Genomic DNA, 24,837 nt, shown 5'->3' on the forward strand with positions numbered 1-24,837 from the left:
TTAGAAAGTCATATCAAGGAATTGAAAAGTATGAAATATACTCTTATATATAGAATTTTAAAGATCAGTTCTGTGCATTTAAAATATTTTATATTAATATTTCAAGCTCACAGAAAGTTGCAATAATTACACAAAATATTTCCCCTATGTTTACTGTTTATATTTCATGTCCTTTGCATTCTCTGTATCATATGTATATTACATTTTTCTGAAGCATCTGAGAATTAGTTGGAGACTCTGATCTCCTTTAATCCAAAATATTCATAAATCAGTATTGTATAGGAATAAGGAGAATCCCTCATATAATCACAACTTAAGGGTCAAAAGCAGGAAATTTAAGGTTAATACAAAGCTATTATTGAAAACATAGTCCATACTCAAATTTTATTAGTACATGTAATACATTTTTATAGTCATTTTCCCATACTCAGATCCAATTCAGTCACATTTACCATATCTACTTATGTTTTTATTTTTTATTACTCTTTCAAGATGTTCTTTAATTAATTCTAAGTAGGCCGAGTTTACATAATCATTTAATGTCCTGATCTTAACTGTACAGTTTGATGAGTTTTGGCCATCTCTAGATTTGAATGTTTAGTAAAATTTATTTGAAGCTGTAAAAATATTATTTCACAATTTAAATGTCCCATAGGCATTTATTTTCAATTATAATCTTCCTGTCATAAATCATTTATTATTATGTAGAAATGATCTCTAAGTATATATTATTTATTTTAATAATGTAGAGAAAACAAACTGAAAATCTCCTTCTACTAATAGAGAAAAGCAGGCCCCAGGAAACCAAAAGAATTTCCTAAAACTACTATCATAAACTGACAGATCTTGTATTAGATCTGAAAAATTCTTTTTTTATATATTTGGTACAGGGTCTCATTTCTCCCTACACAGCTTGGACTCATAGTGATCCTCCTGCCTTCAGCCTCCCCAGCGCTGAAAAGGCGTGCACCACCTCGCCTGGTCTTGATGGCCAGCTCAGCACACCCAGGAGCGGGGCCAGCATGGCATGGGTGCCAAGGATCAAACTCCAGTCCCTGTGCTCACCCAAGCAGGTGCTTAGTCTGCTAAGCTATCTCCCATGCACCCCTCACCCCGCTGTATTTAGGACAAGGTCTACAAGGTCTACAGGATCTCACTACGTAGATCAGACTCATAGTGATTCTCCTATTTTCAGCATCCCAAGTGCTGGGATTACAGGCATGCACCACCACACCCAGTCTCAATCGCTGGCTCAGCATGCCCCAGGGATGGGGCAGGAATGGCACACCAGGGATTAAACCAGGTAATGTGCTCTGCCAAAGTAGGTGCTTTATTTTTGTTTTTATTTTTTGTATTTTAGGACAGGGTCTACAGGGTGTTTAGTGTTTCACTACTAGATTGGACTCATACTGATCCACTTGTTTACAGCCTCCCAAGAGCTGGGATTACAGGCGTGCACCACCATGCTCAGTCTCAATTGCCATCTCAGTGCATGCCAGGGGCAGGGCCAGCATGGCAGGCCCAGAGATCGGACCCCTAGCCTATGTACCTGCTTGCAGGCTCTTTAATCTGCTGAGCTATTTGGCTGGCCCAAAGCAGGCACTTTAGTCCACTGAGCTATCAGGCTGGCCCCGTGCTAAGCTATCTTGCTGGTCCTCAACAATTCTTCCAAAGTGAGCCATCCTAGTGTTAAATTCCCAAGCTAGTCCATTCTTGATTTAAACTACATGGTCACCAGTGGCATAACACAATGCCAGTTAAATTACATGGCCAGAGGGCCAAGCAATTTAATTCATCATATTTGAGAAGAAATACACTTGACAGAAATTCATATTTCCACATGTTTGCAGTGATTTTTACCTGGCAAAATCATTACTTTGTCACTTGATGTCAGAGGCTGGCCATCTTTGTACCATGTCAGTGTGGGAGGAGGAGCAGCATTTGTCTCACAGTAAAGAGAAATGGGGTTGTTGATGATCACATCTTTGGCTTCACCACTTCTTCCCACATCCAGCATGTTTCCTATTTCCCAGAGTTTCTGAAAACTTGGAGGAACTATGGAGGAAAAGCATCACATCATGGTCGAGCATGAATGTCACTGATAGACCACGAACCAAAGATCTTGACTGTACTTTCACAAGAGCGATTTATAACTACAATAAGTAAGACAACATGAAAATGTTCTTAAGAACTTAAGCATCTACCAACATGCACTCTTGGCCAGAGTAGTAGACAGAAGCCAACGCTGGTTCTTATGTGGAAGAATAAGACATGTGGCCCCCAGAAGGCTATATTCGCCCTTTCGTTTCCCTGTGAATGGCTCTGGCACTTAGATAACAAAGAAGCACATTCTCAGCACAGAGAATGGCTGAGGAAGAGGATCACATCTCTAAAGACCACTGAAAATAGCAGTTCATTTGAGAACATTTCTCAATGATTTATCTTACAAAAAAATACAAAAAAACCCCTATGCAATCAGAATTGAAAACTTCACTAAGAAAAATAATAAGATAATCCCATACTCTTTAGAACCAAGTATGAAGTTTTATGTAGTTAATTTGCCTGTACATCAAAAGCATTAAAAACATGCACAACATTTGACCTAAGATTTCTACTTTCAGCCACTTAAAAAAAATCAAAGACGTGCAAACATTTGGTGTGTCCAGATGTTCACTGTATATTATTTATGAATAATGAAAACTTGGAAACAACCCAGACATTAAACAATAGAAGTCTTGTTAAGCAAATATTTGGATATTCAGCTGATGAAACAGGCATGACTATTAAAAAACATATTGAGGGTGGAAGGTCTGGTTCAGTGATTGACAAGTCACTTAGTATGCATGATCCCCTGAGTTTAATCCCCAACACACACACACACACACACACACACACACACACACACACTCATGTTCAGTAGTTCATAATCATCAGGGTAACAATGATAGCAAGTATTATTTGTCAATTATTTTAGTAAGAACTTATATATTTTATTTAAGCTAATAGTACAATTCTATAAGGTATTAACTCTAAATGTGAGTATGTAGAAGTTTAAACTACTTAGGAAACTATCCAGTCACAAAGCTTATAACATAAATAATTATGATCCAATTCAAAATCTGAATGCTTTCAATTGTTTTCTTTACTACTTTTTGTATTCCAGACAAATGCTACTTTTAAAACTTCATGATACAATGTCAGGTGAATGCTGATGTAATGGAGAAGTCTGTATTAGATGACCCAGGTTTATAAATTAAGTACATATTTAAGACTGTCAAAAAGAAGCATATAATACCTAACAGAAGTAATCCTGAGTGATGGGATTATTTCCTTCTTACTCAATTTCTTTTATTCCAAATTTCAATAATGAATTTATATTATTACCAACAGAAAGAAAAAACTTCCTTTTTTTTTTTTTTGTATTTTTAGGGAACGGTCTACAGGGTGTTCAGGGTCTCACTACTAGATCGACTCATGGTGGTTCTCCTGTTTACAGCCTCCCAAGTGCTGGGATTACAGGTGTGTGCCACCACGCATAGTCTCAGTTGCTGTCTCAGGATGCCCTGGGGGGCGGGGCTGGCCCAGCAGGCCCAGCGATTGAGCCCCCGGCCCAAAAATATCCTCTGAGCAATTTGGCTGGCCCAAAACTTTTAAAAAATAATCCAGATGTAATCTCTTTTCCATTACTTTGATAGACTATGTCAGTAAAATTTTATAGCATAAGATATATTAGTATTACCTTGAATATTCACATCGAAATCCAACTCGTCTTCACCTGCAAGGTTAGATGCTACACAAGTATATCGTCCAGTGTCTGATATTTGAGCTTCTTTTATTTGAAGTATGTGTCCATTTGCAGCAATAATAAAATGATCATCTGATTTCAGGGGCTGTGATTCAATTATAATAACATTAGCATTAAGTGCTTAATATGTCCTTTAAGAGAGCATGCAGTTGATCATTTATATTTGTGCCAGGGATTTGCAGATAATGTGTTTATATACTTTTATAATGGAAAATATGTTCTCAGCTACCATATCCATTTACCCTTGTTAATTATTTCAAATAATATCATCTGGTACTAAAAAAAATATCATTTGTAATTGTACAAAAAATTGCTAGAATTTATGAAAACTGAAGCCACTGGTACAATCTGATTTGATTTATAACTATTATCCATTCAGAATCATCATTACTTCAAACGCAAAAATGTGTAAGTTAGAGGGGCTGGTGAGATGGCTCAGTGGTCTAAAGCACCTACTTAGAACAAGCTAAGCTATGCAAGGCACAGGGACCGCGGTTCAATCCCCCAGCACCACATGCCAGCCAGCCCTGCCCCCTGGAGGGCTGAGCTGGCCACACACACACACACACAAAGTAAATAAATAAATAAATAAATAAATAAATCTCTTAAAAAAATGTGTAAGTTAGAGATACTTATGTTAAGATGTCTTGTTGAAATTAGCACTTCCCCCAATTCTTGAAGATGTTAGCTGCTGGGTCATTCCTTCTAATATTATTTTTCTCCTAATTCTTGTTGGATTCAGTGTCCACGTGGACGTCTTCCAAAGCCATGCTCTTCCAGCTCCTTGACCCCCCTCCTTTAATTTTCTCATCCTCTGTTCTTTCTCAATTACTATGTAAGAGAAGCTAACATGGATAGATGTGGCAATTACCAATAAATGCATCCTTCACAACCTCAGTTTCCAGTTTTCCTTCTCTGTCTGCTTCCTCCTTTTAATGCATTGTCTTAAGCATCCCAACTGCAGGATATTTTGACCCCATGGGGAGGTTCACACTCCATTGAGAAGCAGTGTCTTTCCTGCTTTTTATTCACCTCTCAACCTGAATTCTCACCTTCAGCATACAATGCCTATCATGATCACCACTTCCTGTATGAGTCTTCGCAACCTGGACTCCCCTCCCTTTGTTGGATCTCACTGGTTAAGTCCTTAACTCTGATAAAATCAGTCTCTGCCCTTCTGCTTCTTCTCTGGTCCACTCAAAGGACATCGCTCCAACAGCTAATCCTTTCTCATTCATGTTATCACCACTTCGTCCTTCTGTAGGACAGTTTCAATCTTTAAAAAAAAATTCTCTCACTGCAGCTTACCTCCACACTCTCTATAGCCCTTTATAATCACATGACTAAAACGCATTTGATATTTGCTGTTTACAAATTCTCTCATTTTTTCTTGACTATGAATTAATTCAACTGTGTCATCAATTTGTTTTTTATTTTTTTAAAACTTTATTTATTTATTTGGTACAGGGTCTCATTATGCAGCCTAGACTCATAGTGATCCTCCTGTATCAGCTTCCCCAGCACTGGGATTACGGTGTGTGTCACCACGCCCAGTTTCAGTGGACAGCACAGCATGCGCAGAATTCTGGGATGGACACACACGCAGTATTGGGGATCGAACCTGGGTGCTTGTACTTGTCAGGCAGGTGCTCAGACCCCCGAGCTATCTCCAGCAGATAGGGGAGCTATAGCCCCCAAGTCATCTATTTGAACAAAGTCTTTTTCAAGGTCACCAATACATCTACATTGCTAGATTTACTATAGGTCAATTCTCTGGGCTTACTTTACCTTGACATTGGTATTTGACACATTTTAACTCATCTTTATTTTGAAATACTTTATATTTTGAGACCCTATGCTCTATTCTTTGCCTTCCAAATGTAGGAGTCCTGCAGAACTTAATCTTTGTGTCTCTCTCTGTCCACCCACATCCTCTTCATGAACTCATGCAGCACTTGTGTTCGTCTCTTGTTTACATCTCACCTCTTGCTTCCACATTAGTCCCAGAAACCACTGTCTCTCTTTCTGATCACCATAACAACTTCAGAGCTGGGCCCTCTATTTCTTCTTCAACTGTATGAGTCAAGGTAGTCCCTCTGAAAGCTAAAGTATGTCTTATCTTTCCTACGAATTTTACAACTCGTCTTCCATCCAAGTAAGGGAACATGCTCTCCAAGGCAGCATGATCTGGCCCTCTCATCCTCTTTGTCTCCTATCTCTGTGTTCCCATTGGTTATTGCAATCCAGACCAAATGCTTTGAGGCCTTTTCTTCCATTATACCCTCTGCTTTGGAATATTTTCCCTCTGATAGCTTATGTCTTTTTCCTTCACCGTCTTTGGGTTTTTTTTTTTTTTTTTTTTTTTGCAGAACTGGGGATTGAACTCAGGCCCTTGTGCTTGCCAGGGAAAAACTTATTCCACTAAGCCATCTCCCCAGACCCCTCTATTTCTTTCATGGCTATATATGCTGCACCTGAAATAATACCTGGCAAACAGAAGTGCTCAGTAATACTTTGGATGCAACAAATCACTGAGTTTTTGTTTGTTTGTTTGTTTGCTTTGGCAGAACTGGGGATTGAACTCAGGCCCTTGTGCTTACCAGGCAAGCACTTACCCTACTGAGCCATCTCCCCAGCCCAACAAATCACTGTTAATAGTACATCATGCATAAAAATAGCATGGTTACATTTTCTGTATGAAAATAAAATTTCAGGGCATAAATGAATAAAACTCAAAGACTATCAAAAGCTATTATGGCTGACACTGCCAATATTTTCTCTCTGTGTGTGTTTAATATTGTTTCAGTAAAGTAGCACTGCCTATATAAAAAAAAATAGAAGCATATGGAAAATAAAAAGTATTTGTGGTAGAATTCGAGAAAATCAATACCAAAACATAAAATTTAGCATTTTAAAGCATCATAATTTGATCAGTTACAGAGCTTGAATTTTAAACAATATTTTATTTATAGTGAATTTTTAAAAAAGATGTCTTATTCTTACTGCCATTCTAGTCTATCGTGTGAGTGTGTGTATGTTTGTGTGTGTGTATTGTGTATGTGTGTAACTGTGCATGTGTAGTAACTACAAGTAAAGAAAGACTTGAGAGAATGTTTAAAAATAAAATACAGGATTTCAAAGGAGGAAGGAAATATTTATTTCCAAGTAAATTTATATAGAATTGATATTTTACCATGAAATAAGCTTGTAGACAGAAAAACTGCAAACAGAACATGGTGGGAATTCTATATTCTTCCTTTTGCCATGGCTTCCAGATGAAAATTGCTTATTTTATATGGAATGATTTTTTTTTAGTTGCCAATATGGCAAAATACATCTGGGATGTGTAACAATAAAGCTATATCTTCGCTACATCTTTTTTTTCTTTGATACATCTTAAATCATGACTATGACCTAAATTTCTACAACTAGAATTTAACTGGCCATTTAGTTTATTATGCATAAAACAGGTAAAACAATAGCTTAGCTATTTCACATCTGTATTAATTAGTGTTAATAACAGATAAAAAATATATTTTGGCCTTAGGTCCTCTAACATTATGTCTTTAAAACACACATAGAAAAGCCTAAGTTAAATGAGAAAAAAAAACAGAGTGAATTGAAAGTCAGATCACTGAGTCAACAGCTTTGCCTTTTGTTTGAGGTTTCCTAGTGCCCCCAGGTAACTGTTTTGTACTCTCCATTGTCTTTTTTTTTTTCTTATCTTGTTTTCTCTCACTTGTAATGATAAAAATATCACCTTTCTTCAAAGCTGTTGAGAGAAAATTCTGAATAACTATATTACTTGATTTACACTCTTTATTCTAATCTGGTTTAGCGCCCTTGTGAGTATTTTTTCTTTACTACCTTTGTAAAGCCACAGAACCAAAACAATGTTCCACTAATGTCTCCAGCGGGGACTGGCCAGGTTTTCACAGTCAATTTCTGAGTAAATAATTCTACAAACTTTGTAGTGATAGAACAATACCAAAATTGTCAAAGGTGGGTTAGTTGGGGAGTTTTTTGTTTTTTTCTTTTTTAGTAGTTTTAGAATCTAGAAGCATAGAATTTGATAGTTTTAAAGTCATGATGATTTTCTGAGTAACTGCCCGTTATTTTTTAATTGATCATATTAATCCAAAAGAAACTATTAATCCAACTATTAATCATATTAATCCAAAAGAAACTATTAGTAAGTAAAAACAGTTGACTGGCCTGTCCATCCTTGTACCAGCTGAGGGAGGCAGATGGAATCGCATATGCTTCACACTCCAGAGTCAGGGTGTTGTTTACTTTTATCTTCACTTCCTTAGGGGAAAGACCTGGTCCCAAAAGGTCCCCTTTATTGATTATGGGTGGAACTGCATAAAATAAATATTCAAGAGTTAAACCCTGGCTCGTAGTGAGCTTCATGAAAGACCTAAGTGAGGACCTTTGTGAACAACATTATTCAGTGCAGAATGTGAAGAGAAACAGCTTTATCCCCCATCAGTGTAAAGCTGCCAATGGCCAGAAGTTTCCACACAGAGTTAGTTTTGTTTGTTCCAGGTCCACAGAGAGTCCACGTATGAGTTCTAAATACACATTTTATTGATTTCTAAAGGTGCTGAGTCAAAGAAAATAATAGGACAATCAGAAAAATATTTTTTATAAAAAGAGGAATAAAATCTTTGAATGTGTATCCTATTAATGGACATATTAGATTTGTCTTTTATTTACAGTTCACTGTACATTGCAATGGCCTGAAATCACTCATGATCTCATCTTGGGCAGTAGAATAGGGCATATGCATTTAAGAAACAGCTTTGTTCTCAAAACTACACTAGCTTGGCAAAGATAGTAAGTCAGAGACAAAAATGAGAAGTTTTTAAAAGTGCCATTGACATGGTCTCTGACAAGAGGATAGCGTTCAGATTGAGTGGGCTCTTCACATCTTTAAGCAATTAAAGTGGGCACAATTCGTAATTCAATTTAAGGAAGCAAACTGAGTAAACAAGTCTTTAAAGATCTGTGTAAATAACTATGAACCATAGTGAAAAACAGGACTGCAAAAGTTTAAAAAATAGGGAAGATCTAAAACACAGTGTTCTTTCAGAACTTACTGTAGACTTTCACTTCGTAATGCTTGATCATTTCTCCAGCCTCATTAGTGGCTACGCACGAGTATCTTCCAGCATTGTCCTCCTGGGCATTGAGGATCTGCAGAGTTCTGCCTCCTAAAAAGACCATGAAACATCTGAGAAGCTCTGACATCAAAGTGGAAGAGTATGTGCAAACTACTAGGATTTCAGTTCTTATACTAACATATTTCTTCTTATACATCATTCTGTGGCAGAAATTTGACATAGGACAAACCAGAAGCTATCTGGGTACGTACTACATGGTCAGTGAGAACCGTTATTAAGTCTCCAGTGCTCCTCTGGGGTAATGACTCCCTCTCACCTCTGAAAGGCACTCTAGCTAGGTCACCATTCACTCTTCACAAACAGGCTTTTGCCTTACTCATCATTTTCCTCTCATCTGCCTGAGTTAGATTAATCAAGCTGCCACAAAGTTTTGATTATACTTTCTTCCTCCTTAAAAATTCTCAGTGGTTATCAACAGCCTAAAGTACAAATAAATATTCTTTAAAGCAGCATTCAACACATTACCCCAATTTTCCTTCTGCGCTCTCACCCAATACAAGAGTATAAGGTATCTCCACCCACATAGTGGGGAAGAGGTCTTCTTATCTGCATATAGGCAGGCCATTTTCACTTTATCCTCTTCCCCTTTTAGTTATCCAGATGGATCTAAAATATCTTGCAATACAGTGCCATTCAACTGAATTCTGGAACTTTCTCTATGGGCTGGTTCATGCTCTAAGCATTAAAGCTTTTCCTGACCACTTTAACCAATAGTGACAATTTCTTCTTTTGAATTCTTATAAAAATTCTTACCATTGCCGGTGAAGCAGAAGACCCAATACTATTATGGACTACTGGACTCTTTTAGAATATTTTGCTGAGTTAACACACCTATAATATTCAAATAACGGAACTAAACAAAAAAGGGGATACAGATGAATGTCCATTTTGTATCTGTGTATTCAAAATGGTTAGGGTAGATATATAGTTACATTCTCTTAATGAATAGAGGGATTTGTTCTAATGGTGTTTGTAAATAGGATAGCATGTCTGCATCTTGTACAGCAAATAACCACTAGGAAGAATGTATGCAATGTGTTAATTACTGAAACTGTCCTACCAATTTGGTTTGAAACAGCCTCATTGCTATTTGTTTCTCAATAAAATTATGGAAAAAAAATTCTTACCAACCTATTTTTCAAAACTTCTTGTTATTTATAATCCATGTTTATTTACAGATTCATGTGATACACTTCTTTACACATATTTCTCCTCAAATAAGACTAAATTTCTTAAAGCTGGTGAATGTACTTTTTAACTCTTTTGATTTATCTATATCTATATAATATATGTATATATGGAATATATAAAAATCTAAATAATAACTCTTTTCAGGCTCAATTCATTACAAAATGAATTTCTACCTGTTGTCCTTCCATATTACAATGTATTTCAGCAATTAATTATATTGCAGCATTTGTTTAACCTTTCCATTAGGTATTTTTAAATTCTTTCAAAAATATTTGGTCCTTTAGATTAAAAGATACATATAAAAATCAGAAATTAAATAACTATAAAACATTGCACAGCCAACACAGATAATTTTGTAAAGAAAAAAAAAATCCATTCTGCTTTGCTACAACAGTAGATGGCACAGATAGAGCTTGGACATCTGAAGTATGTTAATTACCAGGAAGAATACGAATATTTCGGGACAATCCTAATGGGGCTCCATCCTTAAACCAGGTGATGGTAGCTGGAGGGTAGGAATAAGCTTCACAGACCAAAGAGGTTGGGCTGTTGAGGGTAACAATGACGTCTTCAGGGCTGCCGTCACTTCCGGCACCAACAATTGTAGGAGACACTGGGAAAGACACAAAATTTGGTTCAAGAAAAATACTTAAAGATTTCTCTCTTGGTGCATTTCTAAATTGCCATGGTACTTACTTACATAATTCTATTTTCTAACAGTGATGAAATAACTAAATTTTGTTCTTAGTCTATGCAAAAGCAGTGAGATCCCTAAAAAAGCTCTCAGGGTAATGAGGACAATGACGCATCATAAAGTTATAATGAGGACAATATAACGCAGTAAGAACTACCAGGGCAAATGGAGGCTCAGCATTCGGCCCAGGCTGTTGCGGAGGTATGAGGGCTTTCTCTAGAGATGCTTCTTCAGGGTGCATCTCGGAGCGAGTCCCATAGTACTAGCGGTTGTTAGCAGATAAAAAGAAAACACTGGGAACACAGCACTAGTAAACAATGGGGGACAAGAAGGAAACATTTAGAGGATAAATTTGAGAGGAGTAATAGTAGAAACAAAGAGATATATTTGATTATTAAAGATACGAGACACTGAACCAAACCATTGAAAGAGGACATAAAGAAGAGGCACCAGCTGAATACTGACTAAGGACTTTGCCTGGCAGAATCTGATCATGGAATTTGAGAGCTACAGGGAACTGAAGTGAACAACAGCATGGAGACTTAAAATGCAGTGAAGTGACACAATAGAAATTTAGAAAGATTTTTCTCATTTGGGAGGGAAAGATGTTTCATTAAATTTTGAATACATTAGTTTTAAGTCCTATATTTCAGTTAAAAATTCCAACAAACAATTCTATACAGGCATATTGTATCTTCTGAAAATGATGTGGGATTTAGCTATGGATTTTAGGTCAGCAATCTAAAAGAGTTGATAGTTAAACATCCGGGAATTCACTGAAGTAGTTTAAGAGATCTACAGCACCCAAAATCATGACGTAATGATAGAATCCTAGAAATTTCTGTGTTTCAGAGAGAGAGATCCAATGAAAATTCACAAAGGAGAAATATAGGACACAACCAAAGATGTACAAGAGATGACTAGGCAAGAATACTGGCAGTGTAAAAGAGATCACTCACATATCAGAATTGAAAATTATGTGTTGGGCTTAACAATTGGGTAGTTGTTGCCAGAACAGTGGCAGAAATATCATGGAGAAAATAATCTGTTCTTATGGATCATAAGTAGTTAAAATAAGAAGGTAAAACTGCAAGTACAGCAATCAGAGGGAGTAAGTGATATTAAAAAAATAGAAAAGATAAAATCAAGGGCATAAGTGCAAGCAGTAACTGTGAACAAGAGGGATAACCCACCTTCTGGAGAAAGAAAGGAGGGAAGCACCAAGCTTATGGCTGGTTAGAATGGAAGTATCAAACAAACAATTGAATAGCCTCAGTTTCTTCAAGCTGGTGGAAAGGATGCTTCCACTAAGATACCTCAATCTTTAGTGAATTAGAAGAACAAGTGTTATGGTTTGTGTCTAGCTGCCCCCCCCCCAAAGCCTTATGCAGTTATGGGGCAGACTTCTAGAGTTTATGATTAATTCTTGAACCAAGGCTGGAATTATGGGTTTGAGTAGTGCTGGGATTATGGGTGTGAGTGCTATATCCAGGCTGGGGTTCCACAGCCTGAATGCAACATAAGGGAGACAGACTTTCTGTCTGTAGCGATTGTTGCTGCTACTTCTCCCATTGGCTCTTGCTGTTTTGCTGTAATCCACTGCCACAAACTGCTAACCTCTGCAATGTGCTAGTTTGCCTTGGAGCCAGCTGAGTAGGGACTGAAACCTCCACTAATTGTGAGCCAAAAAAACTTTTTCTTCCTTAACTCTGGGTGTCGGTATTTGTATTAGTAATGGGAGAAGAGTAACTGAGACAGAGTTTGGTACCAGAGAAGTGAGGTCATTTCTGTGACTGAAACTGACCATGTGGATTACAAGCCTTTGGGAATGGCTTATGGGAAGAGATAGGAAGGCTTTGGAGATGTTGCCCACAAGAGAGCACCGCAACAGCTTTGGCTGTTCTGTGTGGGAGATTCTGGTCAGAGCTCAGAAGACCACCAGGATGCTGATAGAAATCATGCCAGTAAAGACCAGGCTGGGGAGGTTTCTTCTGGGAAGAAGGACTGCTTTGGTTGTTGGACTCCAGACAATGTGTGTTTTGGGTTGGCACAAAGTTTGTCTGCATTTTGCTCATATCCAGAGATTTTGCTTGACAGTGAGATTAAGTATGATGGACTGCTTATTCTTACAAATGAAATTTCAAGGCAGTCAAATGTTGAAGAGATAGCATGGATATTGTTGGAGGCTCTTGATCAGATATATGTTGAGAATCATGAGCAGAGAGCCTGACAGCATGATTTGAAATGTTGTGAGTTTGGCCAGAAAGGAAGTGCCAAGAAAGCTGTGGCCTGCAAAGATAGAGCGGAGAGGATCTCCATTGCCGAGAAGGAACAAGAGAATGAAAAAGATAGACTTAGGGCATCACAGGAGGTAGGCCTCTGCCCTCTGCAGCCTCAGAATGGCAAGGGGAAGGGACTTTGCCTTGGGGGAAAGCCGTAGGGCCCCATATCCCAGAATGGTGGCAGTGTCCACACCAGGTTCCAGAATGGCATTGCCACAGAGAATCTGTTCTTCAGAATCAGGTTCAGAGTGCTCAGAAATCCAGGTACTCAAACCCTACAGCCGAGAGAGAAGAAAAAAGCCTGGCTACTGCTCCAGCTGGCAACAGACCTTGGCATCATTCACATGTTACTGGTTTTAGGTGTGCAGGCAGAATGCAAGACTTCTGAGGGTAAGAAGGCTTCCACCTCGATTTCAGAAGGCCTGTGAGGCCAGGCAGTGTGCCCCTGAGAGGGCATTGTGTGAAGCAGAGAGAAGCTTAACATGCAGTGGAAACCACAGAAGTTTGGAAAAGCCAGGATTATGGATTACCTGACGGAAACTGCAAGAAAGGAGCAAAGCCAGCCTAAGAGAGAAGCCATGGGACCTACAACCACCAGAAGTGCCATAAGGATGGAGCCACATGGAGCTCACAATTTGTCACAGATTGCTTTGGATGTTCCACAAGGAACTACAGAACTTAATGCTCGCCCTGCTGGATTTTAGATTTGCTTTTGTCTCAATGCTTTGTATCTTATTGTTTGTACCTTTTGGAATGGTAATGTTTTTCTTGTGCCATTGAATATTGGAAGTATTAAACTTTCTTTTCATTTGTACAAGGGCTCACAGCTAAGACTTTGCCTTAGATCTCCGAGGAGATTTAGGACTTGGACTTTTCAGCAATGCTGAAACTTAACTTTGGCAACTCTTAAAGATGGACTAACATGCCTTTTGCATGGGATATACGAGAGTCTTTTGGGGGCCAGAAGTGGAATGTTATGGTGTGTCCAGCTGTTCCCCCAAAGCCTCAAGCAGTTATGGGGCAGACTTCTAGAGTTTGTGATTAATTCATGATCCAAGCCTGGGATTATGGGTTGGAGTATTGCTAGGATTGTGGGTGTGCGTGCTTTACCCAGCCTGGGGCACATAGCATGAATGCAACATAAGAGAGACAGACTTACTCTCTGTAGCCTTTGTTGCAGCTCCTCCTCCCATTTCTCTTGCTGTTTTGCTGTATTCCACTGCCATGAACTGCTGCCTTCTGCCATGTGCTAGTCTGCCTTGGAGCCAGCTGAGTATGGACTGAAACCTCCACTAACTTTGAGCTAAGCAAACCTTTTCTTCACTAATTCTGAGTGTTGGGTAATTGTCCCAGCAATGGGAGAAAAGTAACTGAGATGACAGGGGTGGGGTTGTAGGGAAAATGCTGCAGTAACGGGGCCTGATGCAAGGTACCTAAAATATAGGATAAGTGGGCTCTATAGGAGTTCTCAAGAAAGCTGCTATCCTCAGGAAGGGTCAAACTGCAATTGTAGCAAGGAGCTTGAGAGAGTTTTAAAGCAGGATTTCAGGGAGGACAGATAACAGAATTAGGAGACAAGTCAATTTTGCAAGATCAATCAGTAATAACTGAATAACTCATGAAGGGCTAGAAGTTCTAAGAGAAGTGACAGGCTACAAGGGAGAACAAGTAACCCAGGGCTGATAGCTGTCTCTTCTACACTGACTAAATGTGCAGCGATCACAGGTGTGTAAGGAGATAAACTGGTTCATAAAATCTCAGTATTTATCCATGCATTTAGTTTTGTGATGCCATGAATATTAGGGCCAATCTCTTATAAAAGAAAGGAGGTTCTGCCCATGAGAATTTATAGTTTTGTAAAATATGTAGTAATTGTATATACTATTCATGTGACACTTATGCATTATCTGGTGTTTTGATTTAACTTTTCTTGCACATTTATCTCTTTTACTCATGAGACCACAAGCTTTTTGAGGCTATGTTCTCTCTAAGAAATTCCTGCTAACCTGAGTATTGATGTGTTCCCAAATAGCATAATCAATAAGTACAAAAACAAACAAACACAATCACAAAAAATTTCAAACTAATGTGTAGGTCAATTGATTTTAGAGTTGCCTTGTTTGTTTTTGGTCTTTTTTGATATTACTGTATTTTTTGGTTGAATTGCTCTTTAGGGAAGGTTTATTTTTTATTTTTGGTGCCAAGGACTGAACCCAGGGCTTCCAGCTTGTTAAGCAAGCATTCTACCACTGAGCCAAATCCCCAGTCCCTCAATTGATTTCAGTAGAATTATTTTGATATTAGTCACCAAACACAATAAATTTAAGTGGTATGTTTTATATTGGATATAACAAGCATGAAAAAAATCCAATGTTATTCCCAAGACATAAGCATTACTTTGATTTTACAGGACAAAATGTATCAAAACATAAGAGTTATTTCATTACTCCTAGGCCACAAAGACTACGATATGGATAATTTCCAAGAATGGCAGGAAGTGACAAAGGATGCAGTATCTCAGGTTGACATGCATTCACTGTTTACCTGCTTTTCTTTGACCAGCGTAGCTTTCTCTTTTACTGCAGAATGTTTAATACCTATCTTGTTCATAGTTACCCTTTGTATACTGTACCTGCAATATAGTGAAGTGTTCCATAGCAGCTAATGAATTAATGAATGACTGAATTAATTAATTTAGGAAAACTATAAAGAACCACCACATTGTTGCTCCTTATGTGGTAAAATTCTATGATAGACATAGTATGCTTACTAAAGGAAAAAAAATTAGCTGATAGCCACATCTATTTCCTCAGGCTCTGAAGCAGAATTTGACCTACCAAACACATTAAGACTGAAGCTCTTGCTCTTGTCGCCAGCTGCGTTAGAAGCCAAACAGGTATATCTGCCAGTGTGCAACACTTGAGCATTGGTAATTTGAAGAAAACGACCACCAGACATAATGTGATGGGCTTCATCTTCTTGGAGGAGCTGTCCATCTTTGTGCCATGTGATTTCTGGTACTGGATTCCCTGTAAATAAACACTATTTTTGCCAGGTGCCTCACAGTGACCTGTCTCCAAATGGTGAACACAGAATGCAAGCATTTTCTCTTTAATACATCCTATTTCCAAAACAATAAATAACCACTCATTCTAAAATACATTTTCAAACAGTCTTGGTTACGATAATGATTATGTTGTGCAAAGTTACATGCAGATTAGAAGTCATATTCAAAAGTAGATTAGATTTTATCTATAGCTGCAATGGTTCTAAATTGATCACTGTGCTTAAAACTTATATTTTTATTTCACGATCATTTTTATAATAGACTGCACTTCAAAAAAGAGCATTTTTATTTAAAAATATTACTCAAGAATACCTCCCTATTCATCTTGTGTTTCCTAAAAAGGCTCTTCTGTAAGAAAAAGCTACAGAAATAAAAACCTTCAATCAAATGACAGAAAATTTAAGTTATACCAAGATTCTAGTATATGTACGTAAAGATACAAGTATGTTATAAATACATTAATTCTCCTTTGAATATTTATAGTCCAGATAGCCAAACCTTTAAAAATTTTTCCTGAAAAGGAGAGCTATATTTATTATATTTAATACCAAATTTAAAATTGATTCATTAATTTTAGAAAATTTTAAAACCATAAAAACAAGCCATATTGGAAAAGAAAGCTAGGATGGTATGCTAAATCCAGGAAGTGTGAGCAGAGAATGCTCTAAGACTTGGCAAAAAGAGACAAAAAATAAAAATTTTGAACTATTCTTTTAAAAAAATAATATTTAGAAAAATAGTGTCTGTGTAACACTTGCTAATTACATCGTTTCTAGACAGAAAATAGTTAGCAGCAGCACAATATCTATGTCTTTTTCTAAATAAACACGTTTCCTTGCTTAAGTTTATTGCCCACACAGGCATTTAAACACTGAAGGAAGAAACTCATCAAGCTTTCATTAAAGCCCTGACTCTCCATAGTGTTATGGGCTACTCAGATTGCTCTTTGGAACTGCAAGGCCCTTAAATAAAAAGGCAGGCCTGACAGCACTCTCTTAGAGAGTTATTTTGATCCTATGCAGCAAGTCAATTAGATGCTGAAGATAGTGAAACCGGTTTTAGAATTTTAATTTTTCCCAGTCTCTGTTCTCTTGCTAATATGCAAGCATGTTAACAAAAGGTGGGAAGTTGGTTCTGAGATAAAATCCCCAACAGTCAAATAATCTGCTGTCCTTTTGCCAAGATTCCTACTTACTTCTCTGAAGTGAAGTTTAAAGGAACAGTGAAACCAAAGGAAGGCAAAGATAGAAGGATAAGAGATGGGGCAGAAATGACACTACGTGTAAGTAGAAGCAGACTAACTAATGATAATAATAATAATAATAATAATAATGACAACAACTGCTTTATTGACCGGAAAGAAAATACCAGTGTTCACCTTTCCTCTTTCTTCTCTTTAGTTTTCTCTTTCTTGAGACAATTTCTTTGTATCTCCACAGAATCTGAAAGAATTCTGGTTTCCGGTTACATTTCTACCTCCAACGATACTAAACTAGCATTCAGTGTCAAATGCCCGTTGCATTAGCCTGATCTTATTTCAACTAGCTCTGATGTGCAGCAGAGGCAAGGACTATCAGTGAGTTGGGAAAAAATGGAAAATAAGAAAATAAGTATGAGAATCAACCCCCTTACCTGTCACTTCACAAGTCAGTGTAACACTCTGCTTCTCTTTCACTTTCACATCCTCCAGTGTATTTTCACCCACAATATGAGGTGGTTCTAAAAAAAAAAAAAGTTAAAAATCTAACAGCCTGGATATATATATATATATATATATATATATATATGACCATCAGCTTCAAAATAAATCTCGAAATTGTCACTCATTGTTTGATTACTAGAATAGCAATATATTGTTTTGATCAATTCTCATTTTAAAATGGATTATAGGGCTGTGGAGATAGCTCTACTGTCTAAGAGCCTGCCTAGGCAAGAATGCAAGTTCAACTCCCAGCACCACAGGCCCTGCTGGCCCCACCTCCAGGCAAGCTGAGCTGGCCAATGAGATTGGGCTTGGTGGCAATGCCTGTAATTCCAGCGCTGGGAAGGCTGAAACAGAAAGATCACTGAGTCCGACCTGCACAGTGAGACTCTGTACCAAGTACATTTAAAATAATTTTTTAAATGTATTACAAAGTCTTATGTCATGAATCCAATTATATCCAATTTAATTGTAATATAAATCATAGTCTGGATACAAATGTACCAGCAAACAATGCAGGAAATTTATTTATTCTACTATAACTCTAATTATCTCACATTAAAAAGTCATTCAGTATGTGAGAATATTGTTGAAAAGTTGCAAACTGACATGAGTATGCCAATAATCCATTTTAATTAGACTAATTGCCTCCAAACAATTCTAGCACTGGACTCTTGCCTGAGTCATACACAGTCCAGGGCCCAAGAACAGGAGCTATGAGATCAAGTTCCAACTAAATTTTAATCCTGCTTCCAGATTGTAGATGAACCAAAGGATATTTTTATTTAGATATTGCAAATTAAAGAAATACCTAATACTGCAAGTCCAAAGATTTTTCTTTCTTCACCAGCCGTATTCCTTACAACACAGATGTACTGACCAGCATCTTCCATTCTGGCCTGTATCAACCGTAGTGTCCTGCCCCCTGGAGAAGTAAGCCACAAGATCACTTAAATGTAATGTGAAGGGACAGCAAGCAAGAAATGGAATTTGACAAAGATGATGTTTGAATATGTTCTTAAAAAGCGAGTATATTTTAACAGGTAAGTTGAGAAGTACCATTTGGGGTGGAGCATGAGTGAGGACACAGACATGGAAAGCAGAGGTGATAATGCCGAAAACAGAACAGGTGGAGAAATGCTAAGAGACAGGCTAGATCATGTGGTCAGTCCTAGGTGTCCTTGAGTATCAGGCTAAGGAGTTTAGAATTGACTGTGATCATTAAAGGGCTCAGAAGTGTATACACAAAACAAGGTCATCACGTGACTTTTTCTTTTAAAGGAAAAAGACAACAGGAGGTTTAGGAGTGTCCAGTTTCCCATTGAACACACAAAATGAGAATGTCAGAAGAGGATTAGATCAGTAGCGCAGATTGGATTGACAGCAATATATCACAGATAGGTCAACCATTAATACAGACCAACAGTTTTCAACTGCATTTCATGGAAATCTTAGGAGCATACATATCAAAGTTTACGGGATCATCTCATACACTACTTGAGGGTATTTTTATTTCCATATTGTGAACTTCTAAGTAACCTTGTATTCGAAGATACACATTTCAAGCAAGCAGTGAAGGTAGAATGAGAGTGAAAGTCCATTTAATGACAAAGGTACAGGAGATAAGAAATGAGATGAAACAAAGCTCAAATGAGAGAAATAAAAGCTGCACTGTGAAAGTAGATTCCTGTAAACTATTTGGGAAGAAAAGTCTAAACAGCAAAAAGTGAGTTCTTACATTTCTTACTATTTTTTTAAAAAATCTGGTACGTTTTTGCTTAGCACTGCATATTTAAACCAAAAAAATCATAATGGCTAAACACAAAACTTTCATGTAAATAATTGCCTGGGTCTGGCTCAGAAGGTTCCATCTGTGTTTTAGGTTGACATAAATACAGCAAGTTGAGGTTTTTTATTAAGCAATTTTCCCATCCTCAACCCACAGAAAGGTGAACTTAATAGTATTTTATTTGGACAATGCCAATTATTTGAACTCATTGTTTTTATTTCCAGCTGAATTTGAGTAAATAAATATAGATTATTAAACAAGTTTTTACAAAAATTACTTTGCTAATTAAGAAAGGATTTATGTACTCAGATTAGTAGAACCATATGATGATTTCAGTTGAGATACTAAACCAGTACCCTTTTTATGAGTCATTACCGCCCCTATAAATCTCAACCTTACTCTAATGACGTTTCCTTCCTTTGTTTCTTGACGCTCTCTCTTAATCCAGTGAAAACAAAAAAGGATCTGACAGTAAAGTATATTTTTATAAAGACGTTTCTTGTACCTATTAAACTTTTATAGCAGTTATCTGTTCTTGGCAGACAACTTTATAGTAATGAGAAAGCCTTGACCAAAGCACTGCTTTCAGAAAGGCCAATTCACAGTCCTGGGAGAAGGAATTTAATGAAACAGGAGTCTGCAGCAGCCCAGCGCGGAGCAAAGCATGTGTCACTCATCTAGTTCTCGTTGATCTATTGCACAAGACAAGCATTCGTACTACGAATGTGAATGGCTCCTTTGGCAGCACCTCAAGGCGGAGCCTATCTCCAGCTGCTAGTCAGGCACAACAGAGCCACACACAACCAAAACACCACTCCTGTGCAGTTATAGAGGGCAGAGTACATCGTTCTATTGTGCCAGTTTTATTTCTAGAAGCTCCAGAAACACATCTACTATGTTTCTATTCTGTCAGCAACTAAAAAAAGAAAAAAAAATATGAGGATGATTTCAAGAAAATAATGTGCTCAAGATTTTGGTAACAAATTTTTAGCAAAATCTTTGCAGTGACTATGCATTTCCTAAGGTTGGCAGAGCCTGGGATTCACATGAAAATTAAAACTTCATAGTAAGAGCATAGAAAAATTTCAGAGGCTACAAATCTATTATCATGTTGCTTTTGGCAATAATAGCAAACAGATATTAGATGCTTAACATAGACACAGGCACTATTTTAAGTGCTTGATCCTTATTAAAAACTCTAAGAGGCAAATACTATTAATATATTCATTTTACAAATGATGAATTTCATATCAAAGTTAAAAGGTTAAACAACTTGGTTGAAATCATAAATACAATAAAAATTATCAGAAATAAATATGATTGGGGCTGGCCAAATAGCTCAACATATTAAAGTGCCTGCAAGCAGGCACAGGGGCCAGGATTTGATCCCTGGGCTTGCCCTGCCAGCCCTGCCCCTGGGGTAAGCTGAGAAGGCAATTGAGACTGAGTGTGGTGGTGTGTGCCTATAATCCCAGCTCTTGGGAGGCTGTAAACAGGTGGATCACTATGAATCCGATCTAGTAGTGAGACCCTGAAGACTCTGTAGACCCTTCCATAAAAATACAAAAAATAAATAAATATGGTTAATAACAATGTATATTCTTCATAAATGCCTATCAGTACTAGACTAAGGTCAGGAAGAAAGGCATCTAGTTTATATAGATCTAATTCTAACCCTAGGAAAAATATTTTCTAAGAAAGCCTTAAATAGTGTGACTTGACATTTGTTTGAACAGAGTTAAGGCAAGGACTAAGTGATATTTTAACGATTTTTGCAGTCAGATCTATATATGCCCCTAAGATCTTCTATACACTCACATTACTCTTAACCTCTGAACTACACAAACTCACAATAATCCCTTCTATACTATGGATGTTCAAATATTTAATTTTAATTAAGTATCAAATACACCACAAAGCTTAATACAATGGATCATATAAATTATTTTATAATCAGTTATTGTTATAGTTATGATCCCTTGAAAATATTATGAGTAAATCCTCCTTTTCTTTTTCTAATAAGGACAGCTAAGTCTAGAGTATAGGGTCAGAGAAATAGCTCATGGGCCAGAGAGATAGCTCAGTGGCATAAGCTCCTGCTTGCCAAGCATAAGATCATGAGTTTAATTCTTGCTACTGCAAAAAAAAAAAAAAAAAGTAAAGAAAAAAAACTTCTCTAAAGTATAGTGTCTGCTGACGTATTAGGCAAGCATAATTTATTACTTGATAAAATGCTTTTTGATAGCCACATAACACTATGAATAAGGAGCAACTAACATAATTTAGACCTCTCTTCATATTCGGAATTCTGAAGCTATTTCTTGCCATAACTTTTACCTATGATTTGGATGTAAGCACAGGGGACTATTTAACCTTTGATCTGTTAAGTTACACTCAAAGTTTCTGCAGTGAGGTGGCTTGTTTGAATTTGAACAACTTGTTCAACATGCTAGGATTTTTTTCTAAGGGTCTGAGTCTTTTATTAACCACAAAGCCGTCAAGATTATCCTCTTAGTCTGTATGTAAGCTGTTACAAAAAAAAAAAAAAAAAGCTAAATCTCTTAAGGTTTAGATTGATCCACAGAGGATAAGCACTTTGTGTTTTCCTACATAATTATCTGAAGAATAAACTGAAATAATGACAAAGTCTTTGGTAACAGGGACCTTCCCCATACTCCAAAGAGAAACATCATTCAATACTTGCGTTAGATGGTATAATATGTAAAATGAGTCACTATAGTGGATTTAAATTTCAACATTTAAGTTTTCACTCTTCAGATTGGTTTCTGAAAGATTTGACAGCCCTATGGCTTAATTTGTCATAAAAAGGACATTTTTATAAATAGAAATATTTAGAGATTTTCTTGATTATTCAAATGGCATCCTATGCCTTTTTCAATATTTTTCTCAATATGATAGGTGGATATCATAGTATTAGGTTTAAAAATAGAAACACTAAAAATGAAAACTTAAGGAACAATTGGGGCCTTAGGAAACTAATCAAACTATCAGGCTATTAGAATTTCTAATACCTGCAAGAATCCTTACAGTACTGCTAAGGCTCACAGGCCAACCATCTTTAAGCCAGGTAATTGAAGGCAGAGGGATTCCCGAAGCTTCACAAGTCAGGGACACTGAGCTCTTTTCCACAACACTGACGTTTTCTGGTATCCCATGGTGTCCTATGATGCTTGGGGGCACTATAAAGCAAACAAAAAAAAGATAGAAAAGGTAGGCTATATATATATATATATATATATATATATATATATATATATCCTTTACGGTGTTATTTCAACAGCTGAAAATTATTTTCTATGGATCATAGAAAAACCCATATTTTCTATGGCTCTTTTCTGGTAAATTTATCACATGGATTCACGACTTTCAGGATTTTCTAGAAGATAATTCTGATCCTAATAATTAAAAGTTATCTAACAAAAATTGTACTTATGATTAGTTCATTTTCTCTTTTACATTCTGACCCCTTTAGCATTGATGTACACACACATTAATGGTAGAGGACAAGGTATTAATACCTTGTGCATGTCTTAACCAGATTCAAGTTAATTTGTGTCTATTAAACTTACCACTGTTTCTCCAGATTTAAAAATGATACCTGAAGCTGTATTCATCCAAATAGTTCTTCTGGAGTATGTGTGTGTTGGGTCTGTTCCCATTAACGTTTATAGCTCATTAATTAAAAACTTAAAGCTGACTTCCATAGAACTTGTGTCCAAATGATGCTGATTAAGCAAGTCCTAAAGAAGCTATGTTTATACTTTCCTTAGTTAAGACAGCTAATTTGGAAAACATATAATTAAGAGATTTAGTTGGGTCAGCATGGAACCAAAAGTGCTTGAAGAAAATGAATTTCTTCTTTACAATGTGCTTTCCTAAAAGAATACCCAACATGCACTTTGAAAATAATAACAGGAAATCAGGCATAAAAGGACAAGTGCTTTCATTTTTCTATGATTTGACTCTAAGAAAGTATCTTTTCTTTATTTTAGGAAAGTGGCACCTTTGTAGAAAAAAAAGGGGCTATAAATATAAGACTTTCGATACTCAAACTCTGTATTTCCCAGTCAGGGTGATAAATTAAGTCAACCAGTGAAGAGACCTATTGAATCGCCATCTACTTACCATGTACACTTAAGTCAAATTTTTTGTCAGTCATTCCTGCTACATTCACAGCAACACACACATAACGGCCTGTGTCAGATACATGAATATTCTTCAGCTGAAGGACACGGCCGTCATCCAACACTTCAACTCCTTTTCCCTTGGTTAAGGGGCGGCCATCTTTCAGCCAGGTCACTGTTGGCTGAGGAACACCTTGCACCTCACACTCTAAGGACACAGTCTTCCCTCGAGCAACAACAACTTCTGTAGGGTGGCTGCCACTGTTGGTTATTACTGGTCGGACTGGGGGAAAGAGATAACAACAAACAAGGTAGGAAATGTTTGCTTCACATCTTACACAGGAATGCTTTCTTAGCCTTTGTTAGACACATTTTTTACATCAAAATATAAACTGCTAAGAAAATACTCAGGATTAACAGAGGTGACATTCCTATATTGAAAGATGCAATTTTTCTCTTATATTTCCAAGTGGACTTACAACTAAAATCAAGCTACTCAGACATACAATAAGAAAATAATGCTTCATTAACTTTTAAGAAATTATATAAATAACTGAATTTGTTGCTGGTATCTCTGCTTTAAAGAAGGTTCTTAGTACTAATTTAAATACCAATATGGTAGTCTAGGTCATGAACCAATGTCTGTTACCAATTTTTCCTTCCTTCTATCTTCCATGATAGAAGCTGGAAAACCAGAAAACTTCTTAGTCTTTGAATCCTGGAGTAGCCACATGAACCAACCCAGGACTCTAAAATCTAAATGGAGGCCTTGAGGGTGCTGAGGAAAACTTTTTGCTTTTCTGGTATAACAAAAAGATATTCCACTTCCCATTCTTGGCTTCAAGTTGTACGTGATACCACAGTTACAGCAACTGCTTTAAGACCAGAAATGAAAGGACAGGAAAATCCTAGCACTCCTGTCTGACGGAAGCTGTTGGCCAACTCCTGTGACTCACTGCCAGCCTCAGATTTCTCA

General features: G+C 37.0%; 1 protein-coding gene across 1 annotated transcript in view; it reads right to left on the reverse strand.

The window, feature by feature from the left end:
* The window catches only part of Hmcn1 (hemicentin 1), a 474,287-nt gene that overhangs the window by 106,591 nt on the left and 342,859 nt on the right, over positions 1-24,837 (reverse strand). The window contains exons 44-53 of the mRNA XM_023704108.1: positions 23,863-24,144; positions 22,749-22,916; positions 18,739-18,852; positions 17,858-17,944; positions 15,996-16,187; positions 10,622-10,795; positions 8,908-9,021; positions 8,021-8,166; positions 3,740-3,890; positions 1,861-2,055 (exon numbers count right to left, since the gene is read on the reverse strand). Of these exons, the coding sequence (XP_023559876.1) occupies positions 1,861-2,055; positions 3,740-3,890; positions 8,021-8,166; positions 8,908-9,021; positions 10,622-10,795; positions 15,996-16,187; positions 17,858-17,944; positions 18,739-18,852; positions 22,749-22,916; positions 23,863-24,144 (1,623 nt within the window). The remainder of the gene's footprint in view (positions 1-1,860; positions 2,056-3,739; positions 3,891-8,020; positions 8,167-8,907; positions 9,022-10,621; positions 10,796-15,995; positions 16,188-17,857; positions 17,945-18,738; positions 18,853-22,748; positions 22,917-23,862; positions 24,145-24,837) is intronic.

Source organism: Octodon degus, unplaced genomic scaffold (genome assembly GCF_000260255.1).
Source record: "Octodon degus isolate 3935 unplaced genomic scaffold, OctDeg1.0 scaffold00188, whole genome shotgun sequence".
In the NCBI taxonomy this organism is placed as follows: Eukaryota; Metazoa; Chordata; class Mammalia; order Rodentia; family Octodontidae; genus Octodon; species Octodon degus.